General features: G+C 62.5%; 4 protein-coding genes across 5 annotated transcripts; 3 read left to right on the plus strand and 1 right to left on the minus strand.

Annotated features, from left to right (window-relative positions):
- HDGF (heparin binding growth factor) lies at positions 1-9,227 on the plus strand. Of its 2 annotated transcripts, none has more exons than XM_054292824.1 (6): positions 1-142; positions 6,674-6,750; positions 6,836-6,974; positions 7,064-7,240; positions 8,808-8,998; positions 9,089-9,227. In XM_054292824.1, exons 1-6 carry the CDS (start codon positions 56-58, stop codon positions 9,093-9,095), a joined length of 678 nt encoding a protein of 225 aa, XP_054148799.1. In that variant the 5' UTR covers positions 1-55; the 3' UTR covers positions 9,096-9,227. The 2 variants fall into 2 exon arrangements, with proteins under 2 accessions (XP_054148799.1, XP_054148800.1); XM_054292825.1 differs by having other exon boundaries at positions 8,808-8,978.
- Positions 9,228-10,844: 1,617 nt separating this feature from the next.
- MRPL24 (mitochondrial ribosomal protein L24) lies at positions 10,845-13,625 on the plus strand. The gene is made up of 6 exons (XM_054292826.1): positions 10,845-10,900; positions 11,938-12,128; positions 12,783-12,878; positions 12,969-13,072; positions 13,147-13,277; positions 13,367-13,625. The coding sequence occupies exons 2-6, from the start codon at positions 11,949-11,951 to the stop codon at positions 13,501-13,503; spliced, it is 648 nt and encodes a 215-aa protein (XP_054148801.1). The 5' UTR covers positions 10,845-10,900; positions 11,938-11,948; the 3' UTR covers positions 13,504-13,625.
- A 211-nt stretch (positions 13,626-13,836) lies between these two features.
- METTL25B (methyltransferase like 25B) lies at positions 13,837-17,063 on the minus strand. Its single transcript, XM_054292686.1, has 7 exons — positions 16,932-17,063; positions 16,578-16,696; positions 15,965-16,252; positions 15,823-15,885; positions 14,796-15,490; positions 14,100-14,287; positions 13,837-14,018 (listed from the first exon to the last, which is right to left on the minus strand). Exons 1-7 carry the CDS (start codon positions 16,975-16,977, stop codon positions 13,837-13,839), a joined length of 1,581 nt encoding a protein of 526 aa, XP_054148661.1. The 5' UTR covers positions 16,978-17,063.
- Positions 17,064-17,086: 23 nt separating this feature from the next.
- ISG20L2 (interferon stimulated exonuclease gene 20 like 2) lies at positions 17,087-20,370 on the plus strand. Its single transcript, XM_054292821.1, has 4 exons — positions 17,087-17,166; positions 17,371-18,115; positions 19,435-19,635; positions 20,246-20,370. Exons 2-4 carry the CDS (start codon positions 17,381-17,383, stop codon positions 20,357-20,359), a joined length of 1,050 nt encoding a protein of 349 aa, XP_054148796.1. The 5' UTR covers positions 17,087-17,166; positions 17,371-17,380; the 3' UTR covers positions 20,360-20,370.
- The last annotated feature ends 516 nt before the right edge of the window (positions 20,371-20,886 follow it).

A 20,886-nucleotide genomic window follows, 5' to 3' on the forward strand; every position in this document is an offset into this window, starting at 1 on the left:
CCCCTTCCCCCCGCCCGCTCCCCCAGTCCCGGGAGGAGCCGCCAGCCCAGCCAAGATGTCCCGGTCCAACCGGCAGAAGGAATACAAATGCGGGGACCTGGTTTTCGCCAAGATGAAGGGTTACCCGCACTGGCCTGCCCGGGTAAGGAGCTGGGCTAAGGGGTGGGAGGGCGGTGGGACCCCTCGGTGCTCTCCCGGTTCTCTCCCGGTGTTCCCCGTTGCATAACGCGGGGGGATGGGGCGCACCGGGGTCAGGCTGCCCCGGTGGAGCGGAGCGGCGGGGGGGGGTGTGTCCGTACCGGGGGTCAGGCTTTGATCCCCCCTCCCCGGATCTTCCACCGGGGCCGGGGTCCAACTTTGCCGGCTCCTTATGTAAGGCCGGGCCCGGCGGACTCGGGGGTTATTCGGTACCGAGGCTTGCGGAGGCGCTTTGGGACATTTCTTTGGCTTTAAGGGGGGGCTTCATGTGTTGGAAACAACATCCCGGGCTCCCCCAGGGCCCTTTTTGTGCTGTTTATTCATTTCTCTCCCGGTGGAACGGACGGGAGGGGGGGATCACGGGTGGAGACCGCGTGGCTTCTGGCACCGCGTGGGAGCGGGGACCCCCCGGTACCGGCAGCGGAGCACGAGGCTGGGCCAGCCCGGGGTGACCCCTCCATCCCCCGGTGCCGGTACCGGGGGGTCCTTGCTCCACGTGGGGCCGCTCCATGAGCCCTTCCCGCTCATGGGAAGGGCCAGCTCGCCCCCTTTGCGCTTCACTGATGATTTTGGGGGGGTTTCAACCAAACCGGCAGAGCCCCGAGCGTGTCCCCCCGGCTCTCGGTGGCCTCAGGGGTGCCACAGAGGTGGCAGCGCTTACGCCGGGAGTTTGGCTTTAGAAAATCGATAGAATTATTGAGGACTTAGGACGGGGGGAAGGGACCGGGGGTGTACAGGCCCCACCATGTGCCAGCCCCGCCGGTGTCCCCTGAGGGTCCTGGGTGTCTCTAAAGGGGGCCATGAGCCCGGGACCCCCGCGATAAACCCCGAACCATGGGGCCCGTGGGCAGCTCTGGCTGCACAACACGGCGCTGGTTATTTTTAAGCGGTTGATGATGCAGTTTAAAATTTCCTTGGAGTGTTTTTCACCCCCCCCCCACACACACTCTCTCTCCCCTCACGGCCTTGCTGCAAAGGGCACCGGGGGCTGCCTGCAAACCCCAAACTGAGCGGAGAAAAGGACGGAATGGGGGCGATAGGGCTTTAAAGGCCGAGGATCCCTCCCCAGTGCCCCCCTTCCCCTGGCGGATTTGAATAACTTTTGTTTGGTTTGTCGGGTTCTGGCGGGGAGGCCGGGAGGGGGTTGGGAGCCGCTCGGATTTGGCACCGGCCCTCCCAACGCGCATTTGAAAGCGGCTTTGGGCGAGGAGGAGCCACAGAGAGGATCCCTGGGAGCTTCCACACCGCCTGCTCTTCCTTCCCTCCCTCGGGGGGAAAAGCGATGCTGCCCCCCGGCTGATCCATCCTCCTGCAGCCCCCATCCTCCTGCAGCCCTCATCCATCCCAATGGGGTCCGGGGTGGTGCCAGGTCGGGGCTCCAAAGCCTCGTGGGCTCAGCTCACACTCGTCTCATTTCACACCCCACTCATCTTCATCATTTGACCCCCACCATCATTTTTAGGGCAGGCAGGGAATGGTTTTTTGGTTTTTTCCCTCTCTGTCTCTCTGGTTGGGCTCCCCAAAGCCGAGGGGGTTTAGGAGCTCAGCCCTCCCCACCGTGACTAATCAGGCAGGGCTTGCCCGTGACTAATCAGGTGCTGTGATGAAACCTTAGCCGGCCACGCGTGGCGTTCCATGGGGTGTTTGTTTCCAACCAGGTGTGGCTGGAGCTCAGAGATAGGGCAAGAAATGGACGGGGGAGGGGTTGTTCCCTCCCTTTCTTCCCCTGGGGATGGCACCTGGTGCCGTTCTCCAGCACCAGCAACTTGGTGGAAACCTCTCCCTGAGAGGGGCAGTGTTAAACAGAGGGGAAACTGAGGCACCAGAGTGGGAGATGAGTTGCTGGCACTGGAGGATGATGCTTGCCTTGCTCTTCCCCTCACCCTTTCTCTGCAGGGTCCCTTATGCCAGACTCATTTTTGGTGCTTCCCTGCCAGATCTGCAGCCCCTTTTCGTACAGAGCTCTGGGACAGCAGGGGAGCAGGGCAGGGGATGAGGCAGGAGCAGCACACGGGATCCTGGCACCTCTGGTATCCGCCCTGACACCCCCCCTGGCACCCCTGACATCTCCCCTGGCCCCTCTGCCATCTCCCCTGGCACCCTTGACACCGCCCTGGCACCCCTTACATCCCCCTGGCACCCCTGACATCTCTCCTGGCCCCTCTGACATCCCCCTGGCACCTCTGGCACCCCCCTGGTACCCCTGATATCCTCCCTGGTACCTCTGACATCCCCCCTGGCCCCTCTGCCACCCCCCCTGGCACCCCTGACATCACCTCTGACAACCCCCTGGCACCCCTGACACCTCCCCTGGCCCCTCCTGGCACCCCCTGACACCTCTGAGACCCCCCTGGCACCCCTGGCATCCCTTTCCTGAGCATCTCCCGTTCCCCTGGCTGTGCCATGGGGTCAGGATCCTTCTGGGCCATTCCCTCTGGAATTCAGTGCCCGTTGCCAGCCTGGTGCTGCTGGGATGGGGCCCAGTGGTGCCCCCAGGGCTGAGGAGAGCACCTGGGTGGCACCCATGGGACTCAGGGGTGCCACCCAGTACATGTGCCCCTCCATCCCCCATGTGCTTCATGGACCGTGTGTGACCCGCATGAGTTAATTCCATTAATGAATTAATTAATTCCTGTGCCAGCCTTGTCCTGCAGGGGGGAAACTGAGGCAGGGAGGGCAGGGCAGGCTGATCCAGTGGAGCAGTGGCAAAGGTGAAGAAGAGCAGAGGTTGGGGGCAGAGTCCAGCTCAGGGGTTTGTGCCCGTCCCTCCTCTGCCACGCTCCAGAGCTTGGGGACATTCCCAGCCCCTTTCGGACCCCTGGGTGCTGCCCCTGGGCTGTGACACCGGTGCCATTGGCAGGGGGACAGCAATGGGCACCTGGACTTTACCCTGGCACTGCAGCCGTGTGTCTGTCTGCTGCCACTGTCCGGACAGACAGACACAGGCTGTGACAAAGCCTATCATGGAGCAGTTTGGGCAGGGAGGGTTTTTTGGGTGGCTTTGCACTGTCTGCATTATCAGTGTCCCCAAAGGGGTGCCACCCTCCTGCCCTGTGTCTCCGCACCCCAAAATCCCCGCCTGGCCCTGCAGATAGAGCCAGCACATGCCCTGAGGGTGCAGGAGGGGCTGATAAAGGGATGGGAGGGGTGGGCAGGGCTGGAATCCCACTGCCAGGGGGGTCTCAGGTGTCCCATGGGGGGCTGGCAGGGATGGGCTGGGCAGGGATCCCCACTGCCAGGGGGTCCCACTGCCAGGGGGGTCCCGTCTGTCCCTTTGGGGGGCTGTGCAGGGATGGGCTGGGCAGGGATCCCCACTGCCAGGGGGTCCCATTTGTCTCTTGGGGGGCTGGGAGGGCTGGGTTGTGCAGGAAATCCCACTGCCAGGGGGTCCCAGCTGTCCCTTGGGGGGCTGTGCAGGAAATCCCACTGCCAGGGGGTCCCAGTTGTCCCATGGGGGGCTGGGCTGGGAATCCCAGTGCCAGGGGGGTCCCAGGTGTCCCATTGGGAGCTGGCAGGGAATCCCACTGGGGAGGGAATCCCAGTGCCAGGGGGTCCCAGCAGTCCCATGGGGGGCTGGCAGGGATGGGCTGGGCAGGGGATCCCATTACCAGGGGGTCCCATTTGTCCCTTGGGGGGCTGGCAGGGCAGGGTTGTGCAGGAAATCCCACTGCCAGGGGGTCCCAGCTGTCCCTTGGGGGGCTGTGCAGGAAATCCCACTGCCAGGGGGTCCCAGTTGTCCCTTGGGCTGGGCAGGGGATCCCACTGGGCAGGGATTCCCATTGCCAGGGTGTCCCAGCTCCATGGAGCCCCTCAGTTCCTGAGCTGGGGACACGGTGACACAGCCCAGCCATCCTGGAGTTTCCATGGGGAAGGAGATTTGGGAACTTGCTGGGGGATCTCCAGCAGGGTGCTGGCACTGCCAGGGGCTGTGGGGTCCCTGTGGGTTCCTGTCCAGGCCTGGCATGGGGAGGGTCTGTGTGCCAAGGCTGATGGGGCCTTTGGCACACTGTGACCTGCAGGAACGTGGCCTGGGGGAAGCTCCCCTGGCAGCTGGGCTGGGCTGGGCTGGGCTGGGCTGGGCTGGTGCCGCCCCTCTGAGTCACAGCATCCCCTCCTCCACCTTCGGTGCCACGCAGGGATGGAGCTGCTGCTCCCAGCTGCCGCCATGGGCCAGGGACCCTCTGGGGACTGTCCCTGCTCCTAAGTGTCCCCTGGTGGCACTGGGGCATGGCAGTGCCAGGAGCCCCAGGGCTGTGGGTGGGAGCACTTCAGTAATCCTCAAACACCCCCTGGGTCCTGGTGCAGGACCTGTGTGCCCCAAACCATGCTTGGGCAGTGGGGATGGCACAGAGGCACATGCCACCCAGGAGTGGGCATCACACCGACCCATCTGGTGCCTCTCCCAGTGCCCCCTGCCCTCCATGTGCCCCAGGGCTGTGCCAGCATTGCCCCTCAGCACAAGGACCAGCGTCAGTGCCATTCCCAGCTCTGTGTAGGAAATCAGGACAAACCCTTGGCCATTTCCACCCTGGCCAGGAGTGGGACATCACAGTGACCCTCCACCACATCCTGGTGCCCCTCCCAGTGCCCCATGCCCTCCATGTGCCCCAGGGCTGTGCCAGCTGTGCCCCTCAGCACAGCGTTAGTGCCATTCCCAGCTCTGTGGAGGAAACCAGGACACACTCTTGGCCATGTCCACCCTGTCACAGCTCCCTGGCCAGGAATGGGACATCACACTGACCCTCCACCACATCCCCAGTGCCCCGTGCCCTCCATGTGCCCTGGGGCTGTGCCAGCACTGCCCCTCAGCACAGGGACCAGCGTTGGTGCCATTCTGCTCTGTGAAGGAAACCAGGACAAACTCTTGGCCAGGTCCACCCTGTCACAGCACCCAGGCCCTGCTGGCTGGGGAAACTGAGGCAGGGCGAGCTGTGGGGGTCACGGGGACAGAGGGAAGGTTGTGCCATGAGTCAGCAGAGCACTGGGACAGGAGCTGGCACCCCGGCTGCCCGGTGACAGTGACGTGCTGGCGCCTGCCCCGAGACCCCCACCCGCATCCTCCTTCAGCTCCTTGCACCTCCCTTTGAGGTTTTCTCGGGGAATTTATGGCTGCTGGCTGCAGGGGGGGTTATTTTTAGCTGCTATAAAAAGCAGCCGGAGTTGCTTTCGCTCCCTTCCCGCTCGGCGCCTCGGGATTATTCACGCTCGGTGGAGCAGCACCTGCCTGGGGCTGGCACCGCCTGCTGCCTGACCCCAGAGCCCTGCCAGGCTGTCCCCTTGTCTGCTGACCCCCTTCTGGCCAGGGTGTCCCCCCTGGCACCCCAATCCCCATTGCTGGCCCAGGCTGGGGGCGATGCCCGTGGCACTGCCTGAATTTGCTGAGTGTGTCTGAGCTGGTCTAGATAAGAGATTAGGGGGGAAAAAAGGGCGGGAAATGGGGAGCCCTGCTGTCCCCCACACCTGTGGGCCCCCCCTTGTTCTGCTGAGCACCTCCTGCCAGCTCTGTCTCCGGATTGTGGGGGAATTCCCAAGGAATTTTCCTTTCCTGAGCCGTGCCCATCAACAGGACACTGGAGGGGATGTCCTGGGGACATCTGAGGAGCCCCAGGGGATGTCCTGGGGACAGCTGAGGAGCTGTGGCGCCACTGGCAGCACCTGAATTTGCTGAGTGTGTCTGAGCTGGTCTAGAGTAGAGTTTGTTTGCCGTGGGCACCCCCTTGTTCTGCTGAGCACTTCCTGCCAACACTGTCTCCGGACTATGGGGAATTCCCAATTAACTTTCCTTTCCTGAGCTGTGCCCATCCATAGGACACTGGAGGAGATGTCCTGGGGTCTGAGCCTGAATTTGCTGAGTGTGTCTGAGCTGGTCTAGATAAGAGATTAGGGGGAGAAAGGGTGAGAGAAGGGGAGCCCTGCTGGCCCCACCCCTGTGGGCACCCCCTTGTTCTGCTGAGCACCTCTTGCCAGCTCTGTCTGCAAACTGTGGGGGGATTCCCAAGGAATTTTCTTTTCCTGAGCTGTGCCCATCAACAGGACACTGGAGGGGATGTCCTGGGGACATCTGAGGAGCTGTGGTGCCACTGGCAGCACCTGAATTTGCTGTGTGTGTCTGAACTGGTCTAGATAAGAGATTAGGGGGGGAAAAGGGTGGGAGAAGGGGAGCCCTGCTGGCCCTACACCTGTGGGCACCCCCTTGTTCTGTTGAGCACCTCCTGCCAGCTCTGTGTCCAGACAGAGCCACTACATCCCCTGGGAGTGCAGGAGGGGCTGATGAAGGGCTGGGGCTGGGAAGGGAATCCCACTACCAGGGGGAGATTCCCAAGGAATTTTCCTTTCCTGAGCTGTGCCCATCCACAGGACACTGGAGGGGATGTCCTGGGGACATCTGAGGAGCCCCAGGGGATGTCCTGGGGACATCTGAGGAACCCCAGGGGTCTCTGCCCTCTCCTCTCACCCCGTCCTTGGTGTCCCACAGATTGATGAGATGCCAGAAGCTGCAGTCAAATCCTCCTCCAATAAGTACCAAGTCTTCTTCTTCGGGACCCACGAAACGTGAGTGGGAGCTGGGGCTCACAGTGAGTTTGGGAGGGGTGAGACCCCCTCTGCTCCCACCCCTCACTGGTTTCCCCTGGCACAGGGCATTCCTGGGGCCCAAAGACCTCTTCCCCTACGAGGAGTGCAAGGAGAAGTTTGGCAAACCCAACAAGCGGAAAGGCTTCAGCGAAGGTTTGTGGGAGATCGAGAACAACCCCACGGTCAAAGCCTCCGGTTACCAGGTGGGTCACGAGTTTGGGGGGCTCCATCCCAGCTCCCCCCACCTTTCCTCCCTCCTGGGAGCCCCCTGTGAAGCCCTCCATGCCCACAGCCCACCCAGAAGAAGAGCTGCCCCGAGGCGGCCGAGCGGGAGCCCGAGGGGGACGGGGACAAGAAGGGCAACGCCGAGGGCAGCAGCGACGAGGAGGGGAAGCTGGTGATCGACGAGCAGAGCAAGGAGAAGAACGAGAAAGGAGGCAGCAAGAGGAAAGCTGAGGATGCTTTGGAGGTACTGGGGGCGCTGGGCAGGGCTGGGGATGTTTGGGGACAAGGGTGGGGATGTTTGGGACAGGGGATGGGGATGGGGATGTTGGGGACAGGGGACAGGGGATGGGAATGTTTGGGATTGGGGCTGGGGGTGTTTGGGACAGGGGATGTTTGGGACAGGGGATAGGGATGTTGGGGACCAAGGCTGGAGATGTTGGGGACAGGGGCTGGGGATGCTGGGGACTGGGGCTAGAGATGTTGGGGATTGGGATGTTTGGGACCGGGGATGTTGGGGACAAGGACTGGGGATGTTTGGAATAAGGGCAGGGCATGTTGGGGACGGGGCTGGGGATGTTGGGGATGGGGGATGGGAATGTTGGGGACAGATATGTTTGGAACAGGGGATGGGGATATTGGGATAGGGGATGTTTGGGAGAGGGTGGGATGTTTTTGACAGGGGATGGGGATGTTGGGGACAGGGGCTGGGGATGTTTGGGACAGGGGATGTTTGGGACAGGGGATGGGGATCTTAGGGATGGGAATGTTTGGGACAGGGCTGGGGATGTTGGGGAAAGGGGATGGGGAGGTTGGGGACAGGGATGGAGATTTTTGGGACAGGGGACAGGGGATGGAGATGTTGGGGACAGGGGACAGGAGATGGGGATGTTTGGGACGGGGGATGTTGGAGACGGGGCTGGGGAGGTTGGGGAGAGGGGATGGGGATGTTGGGAATGGGGGATGGAAATTTTTGGGATAGGGGACAGGGGTTGGGGATTTTTGGGGCAGGGCACGGGGATGTTGGGCACAGGGGATGCTGGGGACAGAATGTTTGGGACAGGGCATGGGGATTTTGGGGACGGGTATGTTTGGGACAGGGGATGGGATGGGGATGTTGCGGACAAGGGCTGGGGATGTTGGGGACAGGGATATTTGGGATGGGATGGGGATGTTTGGGACAGAGGCTGGGGATTTTTAGGACAGGAGATGTTGGGGACAGAGGCTTGGGGATATTTGGGAAAAGGGTCTGGGGATGCTGGGGACAGGAGATGTTTGGAACAGGGGATGGGGATGTTGGGGACAGGAGATGGGGATGTTTGGGATGGGGGATGTTTGGGACAGGGGCTGGTGATGATGGGGATGTTTGGGATGGGGCTGGGGATGTTGGGGAGAGGGAATGGGGATGTTGAGGATAGGAGGGGGGATGTTGGGGACAGGGGATGTTTGGGGACAGGGATTGGGATGGGATGGCTGGGAGAGGGGATGTTTGGGATGGGGGATGTTGGGCACGGAGGATGAGGATGTTTGGGACAGGGGACAGGAGATGGGATGGGGGATGTTGGGGACAGGGCTGGGGGTGTTGGGGACAGGGCTGGGGATGTTTGGGATGGGGTATGTTTGGGACAGGGATTGGGATGGGATGTTTGGGAGAGGGGATGGGGGTGTTGGGGACTTGGAATGTTTGGGACAGGGGATGGAGAATTTTTGGGACGGGGGATGGGGATGTTTGGGACAGAGGATGGAGATTTTTTGGGACAGTGGCTGGGGATGTTTGGGACAGCGGCTGGGCTGACCCAAGTTCCCCCCCACAGGACTCCCCCAAACGCCCCAAGGATGCAGAGGGGCAGGAAGGGGACAAGAAGGTGGCCAACGAAGAGGCTCCCAAGGAGGAGCCCAAAGCCAACCCAGGAGAGGGGGACAAGAACAGCGACGCTGCTGACACACCGGCCACCAACGAGGCCAAGCAGGAGGGCAAGGAGGAGGTCAGAGACCACAAGGAGAGGTGAGGGGGGTGCTCTGAGCCCTGTCCCCACAGCCTCCAGGTTTTGGGGGCTTCTGACAAGAGCCTGGCTCTGTTCTTGGCCCCTCACAGCCTGTAGTGGCTTCCCTGGCGAGCTGATCCTTCCCCCTGGCTCCTGGTGCTGCCCCACGCCGGCTCGTCGTGTCCGGAGCTCCAGACAAGGAAATTTCCAAAAGAAAACAAAAAAAAAAATACAAAAAAAAAAAGAAAAGAGAGGAATGCAGAGCAGCTGGGTCCTGCCCCCGAGCGCTCTGTGCCTGCCCTGCTGTGGGCACACGCTTTGTGTTGGCGATTCCTCGGGGCTGAGCTGTTGATTTGAAATAAAAGCGAATCTTGCCTTTTTAAAAGTGCTTGTGGGACCTGGGTGAGCCCCTGGAACCCCTGAATTGAGGGGGTTTGGGACCCTTTGGGGCTGCCAGAGCCTCTCTGGCAACACACGGATCACGGGGAGAGATGGGGAAGGGTTTGGAGGGAGCTGAAATAGGAACTGCAGGATCACAGAATGTCCTGAGCTGGGTGAGATACAAAAGGATCAACTCTTACTGCTGTCCTCAAAATCCCAGCATTGTCTAAACACTCCTTGACCTTCAGGATCATGGAATATCCTGAGCTGGGAGGGACCCAGAGGGCTCAATGAGCTCTGGCCTTGCACAGGACACCCCAAAATGTTCCCAATCCCAACCTCCTAGAATGTTGTCTAAGCACTCATATTTTATGCTGGAATAGTAAAATACCTTGAGCAGGAAGGCATCTGTCAGGATAATTAGGTCTTGCTGTGGGCCCTGCACAGGATACCCCAAAATGCTCCCAATCCCAACCTGCTAGAGACTTGTCCAAGCACTCAGTTTCTGCTGGAATAGTGGAATATCCTGAGCAGGAATAATCAGGATAATTGAGTCCTTTGTGCTCTGGGCCCTGCACAGGACACCCCAAAATGTTCCCAATCCCATGTCCTAGAGCCTTGTCCAAGCACTCAGATTTTATGCTGGGATAGTGGAATAGACACTGAGCAGGAAGGGACTCATCAGGATAATCAAGTCCTGCTCTGGCCCTGCACAGGACACCCCAAAATTCTCCCAATCCCAGTGTCTTAGAGCATTGTCCAAGCACTCAGCTTTTATGCTGGAATAGTGGAATATCCTGAGCAGGAATAATCAGGATAATTGAGTCCTTCGTGCTCTGGGCCCTGCACAGGACACCCCAAAATGCTCCCAATACGAACCTCCACGAATGTTGTCCGAGCACTCAGCTTCTCTGCTGGAATAGTGGAATATCCTGAGTGGGAAGGGACCCGCAGGGTTCATTGAGCTCTGGCCCTGCTCAGGACACCCCAAAATGCTCCCAATCCCAATGTCCTAGAGCCTTGTCCAAACACTCATATTTTATGCTGGAATAGTGGAATATCCTGAGCAGGCATAATCAGGATAATCGAGTCTGGCTCTGGACACCCCAGAATCCCATCCTGTGCCTGAGGGCCTTGCCAAACGCTCCGTGAGCTGTGTCAGGCTCGGGGCCGTGACCGTCCTTGGCCGCTCTGTCCCACACGCACAGCCCGGCCTGGAGAGGCCGAACCGGGCCAACTAGGCCATGCCTGGCTCCCTGCACAAAGGACAGCACTGACCGTCCCCTGCCCCTGAACCAGCCCCGAGGGCAGCGGCAGAAGATGGAGCCGTGACCGGACTACAGCTCCCGGCAGCCGCTCACCGTGGGCCGGGGCTGAGGGCCGGAGGGGCGGCGGGACTACCGCTCCCGGCGTGCCCCGCGCTGGGACCACAACTCCCGGCGTGCCCCGCGCTAGGACTACAACTCCCGGCCTGCCCCTCGCCTCCGCCGCTGTGCGTCTTGGCCACGCCCCCGGAGCGCGGGAGCGGCGCGGCCCCTCAGGTGAGGGGGGTCGGGACCGGGACCCCAGAGGGGGCTCTGCGGATCTGTGCTGGGGTGCTGGGGGGGTTTGATGGGGTTCGGGGCCCTGCGGGGGTGGTCGAGGATCTGCGGGTGTCGTTCCCGGCGGGGGGGGAGGTGTGTGCTCTACGGGTCCCCTTTGGGTGGTGGGGGGTCATTGGGAGTCAGAGGGGTTATTGGGAGTCAGGGGGGGCTCTGGGAGTCAGGGGGGGCTTTGGAATATCCATGGGGGTCTTTGGGGTATCCATGGGGCCCTTCGGGTGTGGGGGAGACTCTGCCCGTGTCCCCCTCTGGGGAATGAGCTCTGTGGGACCCCCTTGGAGAGGTCTCTCCCCGTGTGTGGGGTGCCCTGCGCCCCCCTGTGGAAGGGGAAGGTGTTTGTGTGACGCCTCGGTTCTCTATGGGGAGTGGGGGGCTCTGCAGGTCCCCTTTGGGAGGAGAGGGTGCTTTGTAGGACACCGGAGTCCCCTTCGGGTGTGGGGGTGCCCTGTGGGATCCCTGGGTCCCTCCATAGTTAAGGGATGGCTGTCCAGTACCTGGATCCCCTTTAGGGGAGTGAGGAGGGTGACAGTCTGTGGGATCCCTGGGTCCCCCCATGGTTAAGGGATGGCTCTGCCAGTACCTGGATCCCGTTTGGGCTGTGGGGAGTGAGAGTCTGTGGAATCCCTGGGTCCCCCCATGGTTAAGGGATGGCTCTGCCAGTACCTTGATCCCCTTTGGGGTGTGGGGATCTGTTGGGGACCGGGTCCCCTTTAGGGGAGTGGGGAGGGTGACAGTCTGTGGGATCCCTGGGTCCCTCCATGGGTGAGGGATGGCTCTGCCAGTACCTGTGTCCCCTTTAGGGTGTGGGAATCTGTTGGGGGGGGTGACAGTCTGTGGGATCCCATTTGTGGGGGGCTGCTCTGCCAGACGCTTCCCTCCCTTCAGAGGGGGCTCTGGGTGGGTTGGGGTGACTCTGCCGGACACACAGTGACCCTGGTGAGGATGAGGGGTGTCCCCAGAGCTCCCTGCCCTCCCAGCCCGCAGCACCATGCGTCTGTCGGTCCTGCTGAGCGCGGCACGGCCGCGGCTGCCCCCGGGCTACCGGCACGGCACATGGCCCCCGGACTCCACCACCGCCCGGCTCCGCAACCCCCCGGGGCAGCGCCGCCGCAAGGTCTTCGTGGAACCCATCGCCAAGGACGACTGGAAGGTGTTCAAGGGTGACACGGTGAGGCCCCCCCTGTGAAAAATGCATGTGTTTTTGATTGGCTTTTCGCAAATATTCAAATGGATATTAGATGTGTTGTGTTAGAAAGTAATGCTGTATTCATTCTTTTAAGTACTGTGTTAAATATAGTTTTAGGTTATAAAAAATGTTAAAATAGAAACGATGCTATGTAGGATACTTTTTTTAAAGAAGGAACTTGCAGTGAGATAGCAGCCACAGGACACCTGAATCTTTCAGAGAAAGAGAATTTATTGCTCCATTATCAGAAGAAATGAACTTCTTCCCGCCTCAAAGGCGCTGTTAGGATTCAGAGGAAGAAGTTGATGATGACCAGACAGAATCCTGTGTTTGAATGGAATTTATGCATCATGCATGAAGTGTATGAATATGCAACAGGCTGTTGCTTTTAAGGGTTAATCCTTTGTTAACGTGGGTCTTTTTTCGGGCTGGTGCTGCCCAGAAAAAGGTACCTGGTCATCCATAACTCTTTGTATTTATTGTCTCATATTGCCCTAATTCACTTTGTCCAAATTATTATTACTCTAATTGCATTACTATTTTTTTATAACCGTTTTATTACTATTAAACTTTTCAAATTTTAAAAACAAGCGATTGGCGTTTTTCACACACCTGTGCCCCTCTCCCCACCCGCAGGTGCAGGTGCTGGCCGGGAAGGACGCGGGGAAGCAGGGCTTGGTCAGCCAGGTGGTGCAAGCCCGCAACTGGGTGGTGGTGGAAGGACTGAACACGGTGAGGCCGCAACAGGGAGGGCTGCAGGAGGCCCTAGGGAGGCTGAGGTGGCCGCAGGGCCATCGGTGACCCCACGGTGTCCCCTCACAGCACTATCGCTACGTCAACCGCACCGCCAAATACTCGAGCACCTACATTGCCAGCGAGGCACCGCTGCTGCTCAGCCAGATCAGCCTGGTGGACCCTGAGGACCGGTAAAACCTGGGTGGGGGGCGCTGAGGGGTCCCCCACTTTGCTCCTGCCTGTCACCAACGCCGTGTGCCCGCAGGAAGCCCACGGAGGTGGAGTGGAGGTTCACGGAGGAGGGCGAGCGCGTCCGCGTGTCGCTGCGCAGCGGCCGCATCCTGCCCGTGCCCCCGCAGCCACGCAAGGATGGCGTCGTGCCTGAGCAGTGGATCGGTGAGAGGGGTGCCACAGGGGGCTGGAGGCACGGGGAAGGGCACACAGAGGGGACAGGGGGGGTCAGTGTTGTCCCCCTGCCCGCACAGATGGCCCCAAGGACACGTCAAAGGAGGACGCGCTGGCCAAGACGTACCGGCCGTCGTTGAAGACCTTTGAGGAGGAGATCATGGATGCCATGGGCATTGTGGAGACACGAAGGGCCAAGAAATCCTACTGGTATTAACTGGGGGAGCTAGGAGCCTAGAAATCCTCCTGGTATTAACTGGGGGAGCTGGGATTCTAGAAATCCTCCTGGTATTAACTGGGAGAGCTGGGAGCCTGGAAATTCTTCTGGTATTAACTGGGAGAGCCCCCTGAGGAAGGCCTAGAAATCCTCCTGGTACTAACTGGAGGAGCTGGGAACCTAGAAATCCTTCAGGTATAAACTGGGGGAGCCGGGAGCCTCCCAAGGTGGGCTCTGCAATAAACACCCCCTCCATTTGTTGTGTTTGCAGTGTGCAGTGCTTTCAGTGTGGCACCAACTCACAGCCAGGCCTGGAGTGTACAAATCCTGGGTTTATTGGTGGTTCTGCCCCTCCCTGGGGGTCTCTGCTTCCTCCACATCCTCATCCTCGCTGCTGTGCCCATCCTCAGTGTCCCTGCCCAGCGCTGTAGCCAGCGGGGTCCGTGCGGCCACCAGCACCAGGTTCCGTGGGGAGAACCTGGGGTTGAACAGGGGCACGAGGGCACAGTGGAAACCTGGGAAAAAAGGAAAAAGGAGAGTTGGGAGAACACAGAGAGAGAGGAAACAGCAGGGGGAGGATCTGTGCCCATGCCCACCTTGCTCCCGCAGGTAGAGCAGCCGGTCCAGGAGGATCAGGGTCTCCACAAGGGGTGCCAGGAGCTGCCCCAGGGTGCAGAATGCCACCACCTTGTGCTGCTGCTCCAGCATGGCCCCCACAGCCACCGAGTCCAGTGGGACTCCCTCTGGGTCCAGTCCTGCCAGGGGCAGCCCCAGCTGGGCGTATCTGTCATGGAAAGGGGGCAGGGGAGTGCCAGGCAGGGCTCCCCCAGCCCCAAACTCATGAGGAGGGGCCCAAAAGGGGGTTCCCCCCCTCCCCAAACTCACTGCAGGGCCAGGAGGGGACACAGGAGGCTGATTCCACTCATGAAGAGGGTCCTTAAAGGGGGTTCCCCCTCCCCAGTCTCACTGCAGGGCCATGCTCAAACTCACTGGTGCCCACCAGGGGATGGATGCACAAGGGGATCTCCGTGCCCAAATTCAGTGGTGCCCACCAGGGGATGCACAAGGAGCATTCCTCATGCCCAGACTCACTGGTGCCCACCAGGAGATGCACAAGGAGCATTCCTCATGCCCAGACTCACTGGTGCCCACCAGGGGATGCAGAAGGAGCATTCCCCATGCCCAGACTCACTGGTGCCCACCAGGGGATGGATGCAGAAGGGGGTCCCCATGCCCAGACTCACTGGTGCCCACCAGGGGATGCAGAAGGAGATCCCCATGCCCAGACTCACTGTGTGAAGCTCAGCCTGTGTGCCTTCCTGCCAGGCTGCAGCCCCAGGTGCCTCTTGCCGGGCTCAGCAGCGCGGATCAGGCTCTCCAGCACGGCGCGGTAGCAGTGGGCACGCAGGTGGGCACTGCCCCCTCTCAGCCGTGCCTGGTACTCCTCCAGAGCGTGGCACGCCGCCTCCCGTGCCCGGTAGGACAGCTGGTGGCCCGGCAGTGCCGCCACCGAGGCGCTCAGCGGGTACCCAGGGTGCTGCTGCTGCTGCTCTGGGGCGCTGGACAGCTTCATGTAGCAGCAGCCCACCAATGCCACGGCAGCCACGGCAGGGCTGCGGGCAAAGTGGCACAGCAGGGCAGGCCCGAGGTCCCCGCAGGCGTGCAGCCCTGTCACCAGCACCCTGTGCCCGTCCTCGGAGCCCCCCGGGCCCCCCAAAGGGTTGCGGGCAGCGGGGCCGGCTCCCGGCGGGTCGGGGGGTAGCAGGAGCTCCCCCCAGGGGGCTGAGGGGTCCAGGCGGCCGGGGATGTGCTGGGGGGCACGGGGGGGGCACGGGGGGGCTCCCCTGTGTGCCAGGGCTCTGGGTTTGGCCAGCTCCTGCAGCAGCTCCTGGTCAAAGCGCTCGGCCAGGGCCGACAGGCGGGCGTCGCTCTCCACAGCGGTGACCCTGAGCCCCAGGGCGAAGGACAGGAACCGGGACAGGTGGCCCTGGGGGGACAGGGGTCAGATGGGCTGGGGGGATCCCCTGAGGGGGGACAGGGGCTCAGATGGGCTGGGGGGGGACATGGGGGGCACAGGGACTCAGATGGGCTGGAGGAAGGACACGGGGGGACACAGGTCAGCTGGGCTGGGGGGGATCCCCTGGGGGATAACATGGCCTCAGCTGGAGTGGGCTGGGGGGGACACGGGCTCAGATGGGCTGGGAGGGACATGGGGGGGGACACAGGCTCAGTTGGGTTGGAGACATCACCTAGGGGGCAAAGGAGCTCAGCTGGGCTGGGGGATCCCCAGGAACCCCCTCCCTGTCCCCCTGCTCTCACCTGCCCCGCTCCAACATCCACCACATGCTCGCAGCCGGTGGCGCGGCTCAGCCTCCGCAGCAGCTGTGAGGAGAGCGACTCTTAGGGGGCTCGTGGGGGGCTCTTGGGGAGCTGGGGGCTCAGGGCGGCTCGGGGCACCCACCTTGCCCAGGCGCTGGATCTCGTGCTGCTTTTTGGGTTTGACGTGGCGGCGCAGCAGCGGGGGCAGGCGGCAGCTCTGGCACGGCGGCCGCGGGGCCGGTCCCGGGCAGCCCCGGGGGAAGGCCAGGGCACGGGCAGCGGCCCCGAATGCCAGCAGGGACAGCGGCCAGGGGGCCCCCGGCCCCCCCCGGCCCCCCAGGAACCCGGCCAGCTGCTCCGGGGTGGCACCGGCCAGGGCGGGCTGCCAGGATGGGGGCAGCTGGGACCACAGATCCTCGGTGAAGAAATCCTGCGGGGACAGGGGGCAGCGTGGGGGGGACAGATTGGGGGTCACAGGCTGCGGGGACACAGCTTGGAGAGGGCGCAGCCTAAGGGGACAGTTCAGGGGTCAGAGCTCAGGGGTCACAGCCTGAGGGACACAGCCCAGGGGGTCAGAATGGGGGTCACAGCTCACTGGGCACAGCTCAGCAGGCACAGCTCAGTGGGCACAGCTCAGGGGCTCACAGCTCAGTGGGCACAGCCTGGGGGACAGAATGGGGGTCACAGCTCAGTGGGCACACCTCAGGGGTCACAGCCCAGCGGGCACAGCCCGGGCACAGCTCCGGGACACTCACAATGACAAAGGCGTCGAGCAGGGGCCGGTAGAGGCTCAGCAGGCGGATGATGTCGGCGGCTCTGCGCTGCTCCGGGCTCTGCCATGGCGGCTCTGGGGGCGCGGCTGCCATGGCGGCTCCTGAGGGACATCAGCAATGGCATCCTGAGGGCACCCTGGCACTCTCACCCTCAGCCCTGACACTATGAGCCCACTCTGGCACTCTCACCCCTCCCCGGCTCTGCCCATGCCATTCAGCACCCATATGAAGTCACCATGCAATGACGTCACGCACGAGTGCGCCCCGCCGTGACGTCACGCAGCATCGACACCACCCCCCCCCACACACACACCGAGTCGCCATGACATCACTCACCCCCGGGCACCCGTGACGTCACCGGCCCGGCCGCCACACCGGGCATGTCGTCGCCGATGCTCTGTGACGTCGATCTGACGTCATCACATACGTCACGCGGACGCCGCGCGGCCGCGCGCGTGTCCCTCAGCGCCCGGCGCCGCCGAGTTCCCGCCGCGGCGCGCGCGGATGACGTCACTGCCGGGACCGGGCCGGCCGCGTGTTTCCCTGGAATTTCCGGTTCCGGGGGGCGGAGGTGAGCGGGGGTACGGGTGAAACCGGGAGGCTCCGGTACCGGGGGTCGGAGTTTCCCGGTACCGGCAGTCCCGGGGGTCGGGGTTTCCCGGTACCGGCGGTCCGGGAGTTCCCAGTGCCAGGAGTCCCGGGGGTGGGGAGTTCCCTGTCCCGGGGTTTCCCGGTGCCCAGGGCCCCGCCGCTGACCCCCCTCTCCGCCCCACAGCGTCCCCGCCATGGACGATCTGATCCTCAACGTTGACTTCTCCGCCCCGGAGCGCCGCTCCAAGAAAGAACCGGGGAACCGAAAGCACCAGAGCTTCGTGCGGCGGCGCCGGGAGCTCGAGCGCCGCGGGGTCCTGCGGCAGAAACAGCTCCCGGCAGCGGCACCGGGAGCGCCCCGGCCGGGCCGGGCACGGCGTGGGGGGGCCAAACGCTGCCCCAAGGAGAACGGTGCTGCCACCACCTCCCGGTGCCCTCCGGTATCACAGAACGGCCCCAAGGACAAGGCTCGGGGGGCGGCGCAGAACGGCGGCACCGGAGCCAAGGGGAAAGATCGGGGGGTGGCACAGAACGGTGTCACCGGTACCGGAGCCAAGGGGAAAGATCGGGAGGAGGCCCAGAACGGCCCCACCGGTACCGGAGCCCCCACTCAGAGCAAAGCCAAGGCTCGGGGGGCGGCCCAGAACGGCCCCACCGGTACTGGGGCCAAGGCCAAGGCTCGGGGCGCTGGCAGTGCCCCCCCGGCGCCCTCCAAGCTGGTGGCCCTGGACTGTGAGATGGTGGGCACGGGCCCCGGTGGGCGCACCAGCGCCCTGGCGCGCTGCAGCATCGTCACCTACGAGGGGGACGTGGTGTACGACCGGTACGTGCGGCCCGAGGCGGCCATCGTGGATTACCGGACCCGCTGGAGCGGCATCCGCCCGCGGCACATGGCACAGGCCGTGCCCTTCCGCCGGGCACAGCAGCAGGTCAGCCTGCATGGCGCACAGAGAGGGATGGGCACGGGGATGGGGGGACGTGTGGGGCTGGGCTTGGGGGACACGGGGATGTGGAGTATGGGATGTGGGGGACAATCCCTGTGCCCCTGGGGACAATCCCTGTGCCCCACAGGGCAGGGAGGCACATTCCCTGTGCCCCAGGGACAATCCCTGTGCCCCACAGGGCAGAAGGGGACAATCCCTGTGCCCTGGAGACGATCCCCACAGAGCAGGGGGGACAGTCCCTGTGCCCCTGGGACAATCCCTGTGCCCCACATGGAAGCTGGGGACAGTGCCTGTGCCCTACAGGGCAGGTCAGGGACAATGCCTGTGCCCAGGGGATAATCTCATGGCAGGGCAGGAGACAATCCCTGTGCCCCACAGTTCAGGAGGGGACAATCTTTGTGCCCCACAGGGCAGGGACAAATCCCCAGAGGGCAGATGGGGACAATCCCTGTGCCCCACAGGACAATCCCTGTGCCCCACAGGGCAGGAGGGGACAATCCCCAGAGGGCAGGACAGGGACAATCCCTGTACCCCTGGGGACAATCCCTGTGCCCTATAGGGCAGGGGGACAATCCCTGTGCCCCAGGGACAATGGGGAGAACTCATGGGCTGGGGCAGGGAGTGAGAGGTTGCAGTGCCACGGGTGGAGGGCACAGGGTTGAGATCTGCAGCCCAGGGGGCACAGGGATTGTCCCCATCTTGCCCTATGGGGCACAGGGATTGTCTCAGGGGTACAGGGATTGTCCCTCCATTGCCCTATGGGGCACAGGGATTGTCCCAGGGGTACAGGGATTGTCCCCATCTTGCCCTATGGGGCACAGGGATTGTCTCAGGGGTACAGGGATTGTCCCTCCATTGCCCTATGGGGCACAGGGATTGTCCTAGGGGTACAGGGATTGTCCCCACACTGCCCTATGGGGCACAGGGATTGTCCCAGGGGTACAGGGATTGTCCCTCCATTGCCCTATGGGGCACAGGGATTGTCCTAGGGGCACAGGGATTGTCCCTCCATTGCCCTATGGGGCACAGGGATTGTCCCAGGGGTACAGGGATTGTCCCCACACTGCCCTATGGGGCACAGGGATTGTCCCAGGGGTACAGGGATTGTCCCCACACTGCCCTGTGGGGCACAGGGATTGTCCCCACACTGCCCTATGGGGCATGGGGACTGTCCCCACACTGCACCACCCCCACTCAGCCCCACACTCTGCCCCGTGGGGCTGCCCCTGGCCCTGAGAGGGGACAGGGACGTCCCCCAGAGCGGGGCTGGCCCTGCTGGGGTCTCACCCCCCTCTCTCCTGCAGGTGCTGCAGATCCTTGCTGGCAAGGTGGTGGTGGGCCACGCCATCCACAACGACTTCAAGGCACTTCACTACTGCCACCCCAAAGCCCTGACCAGGGACACGTCGCAGATCCCGCTGCTGAACCGCAGGGCTGGCTTCCCTGAGAACGTCAACATCTCCCTGAAACGCCTCACCAAGGCCCTGCTCAACCAGGACATCCAGGTACCCGGGGCAGCCCCTCACCACCCCAGGGGACGGTGGGGAGGGAGGGAGGGAGATCTGAGGCACCCTGAGTTCAGCCATGGCTGCCAGTCCTGGAGTGAGGCTGCCCCGTGCCTCAGTTTCCCTTTCCCTGTCAGCTCAACCCCTGCAGCCTTGGGAGGTTTTTTTCCCTTTATGCACATCCCACAGCTTTGTCTGCACCTCCCCAATTTTCTCTGTATCCCCAAATCTGCCTGCATCCTCCCTCAATCTCCCTGCACCCCCCTAAACTCCCTGCATCCCCCTAAATCTCTCTATACCCCCCTAAGCTCCCTGCATCCCCCAGAGCTTCCTGTACCCCCAAATCTGCCTGCATCCCTTTAAGTTTCTCTATACTTCCCTAAGCTCCCTGCATCCCCCCCAAATCTCTCTATATCCCCCTAAGCTCTCTGCATCCCCCTAAATCTCCTTGCATCCCCCCAGAGCTTCCTGTACCCCCAAATCTTCCTGCATCCCCCCCACCTCACAGCTGCCTGCACTCCCTAATCTCTGTACATCCCCCCCAGTCTCTCCCAGTTGTGGCTGCCCCCCCAAACTGGGAGCTGGGGTCACTTTGTGTCTGTGCCCACAGGTGGGGAAAAGCGGCCACTCCTCGGTGGAAGATGCCCGAGCCACCATGGAGCTCTACAAGGTGGTGGAGGAAGAGTGGGAGCAGCACCTGCAGCAGAACCCCGAGCAGAAGTGACACCCTGGGGGTATCAGAGTGACACCCTGGGGGGCTCAGAGTGACACCCCTAGTCTGGTCTTGCCTCTGGGGGGGCTCAGTGACACCCTGGGGGATCAGAATGACAACTGGGGGGCTCAGAGTGACACCCTGGGGGATCAGAGTGACACCCTGGGGGGATCAGTGACACCCTGGGGGATCAGAGTGACACCCCCGGCCTCTGGCGGGGCTCAGAGTGACACCCTGGGGGATCAGAGTGACACCCCCAACCTGGTCTTGCCTCTGGGGGGGCTCGGAGTGACACCCTGGGGGGCTCAGAGTGACACCCTGGGGGGCTCAGTGACACCCTGGGGGATCAGAGTGACACCCCCAACCTGGTCCTGCCTCTGGAGGGGATCAGAGTGACACCCTGGGGGATAGAGTGATACCCTGGGGGGCTCAGAGTGACACCCCCGGCCTCTGAGGGGGACCCACAGCGACACCCCCAGCCTGGTGCAGCTTTTGGGGGGGCTTAGAGTGACACCCCCAGTCTGGTCCTGCCTCTGGAG

Source organism: Melozone crissalis, unplaced genomic scaffold, assembly GCF_028551555.1.
Source record: "Melozone crissalis strain CALT ecotype California unplaced genomic scaffold, PUWL_Pcris_2 ptg000114l_1, whole genome shotgun sequence".
Lineage (NCBI taxonomy): Eukaryota > Metazoa > Chordata > Aves > Passeriformes > Passerellidae > Melozone > Melozone crissalis.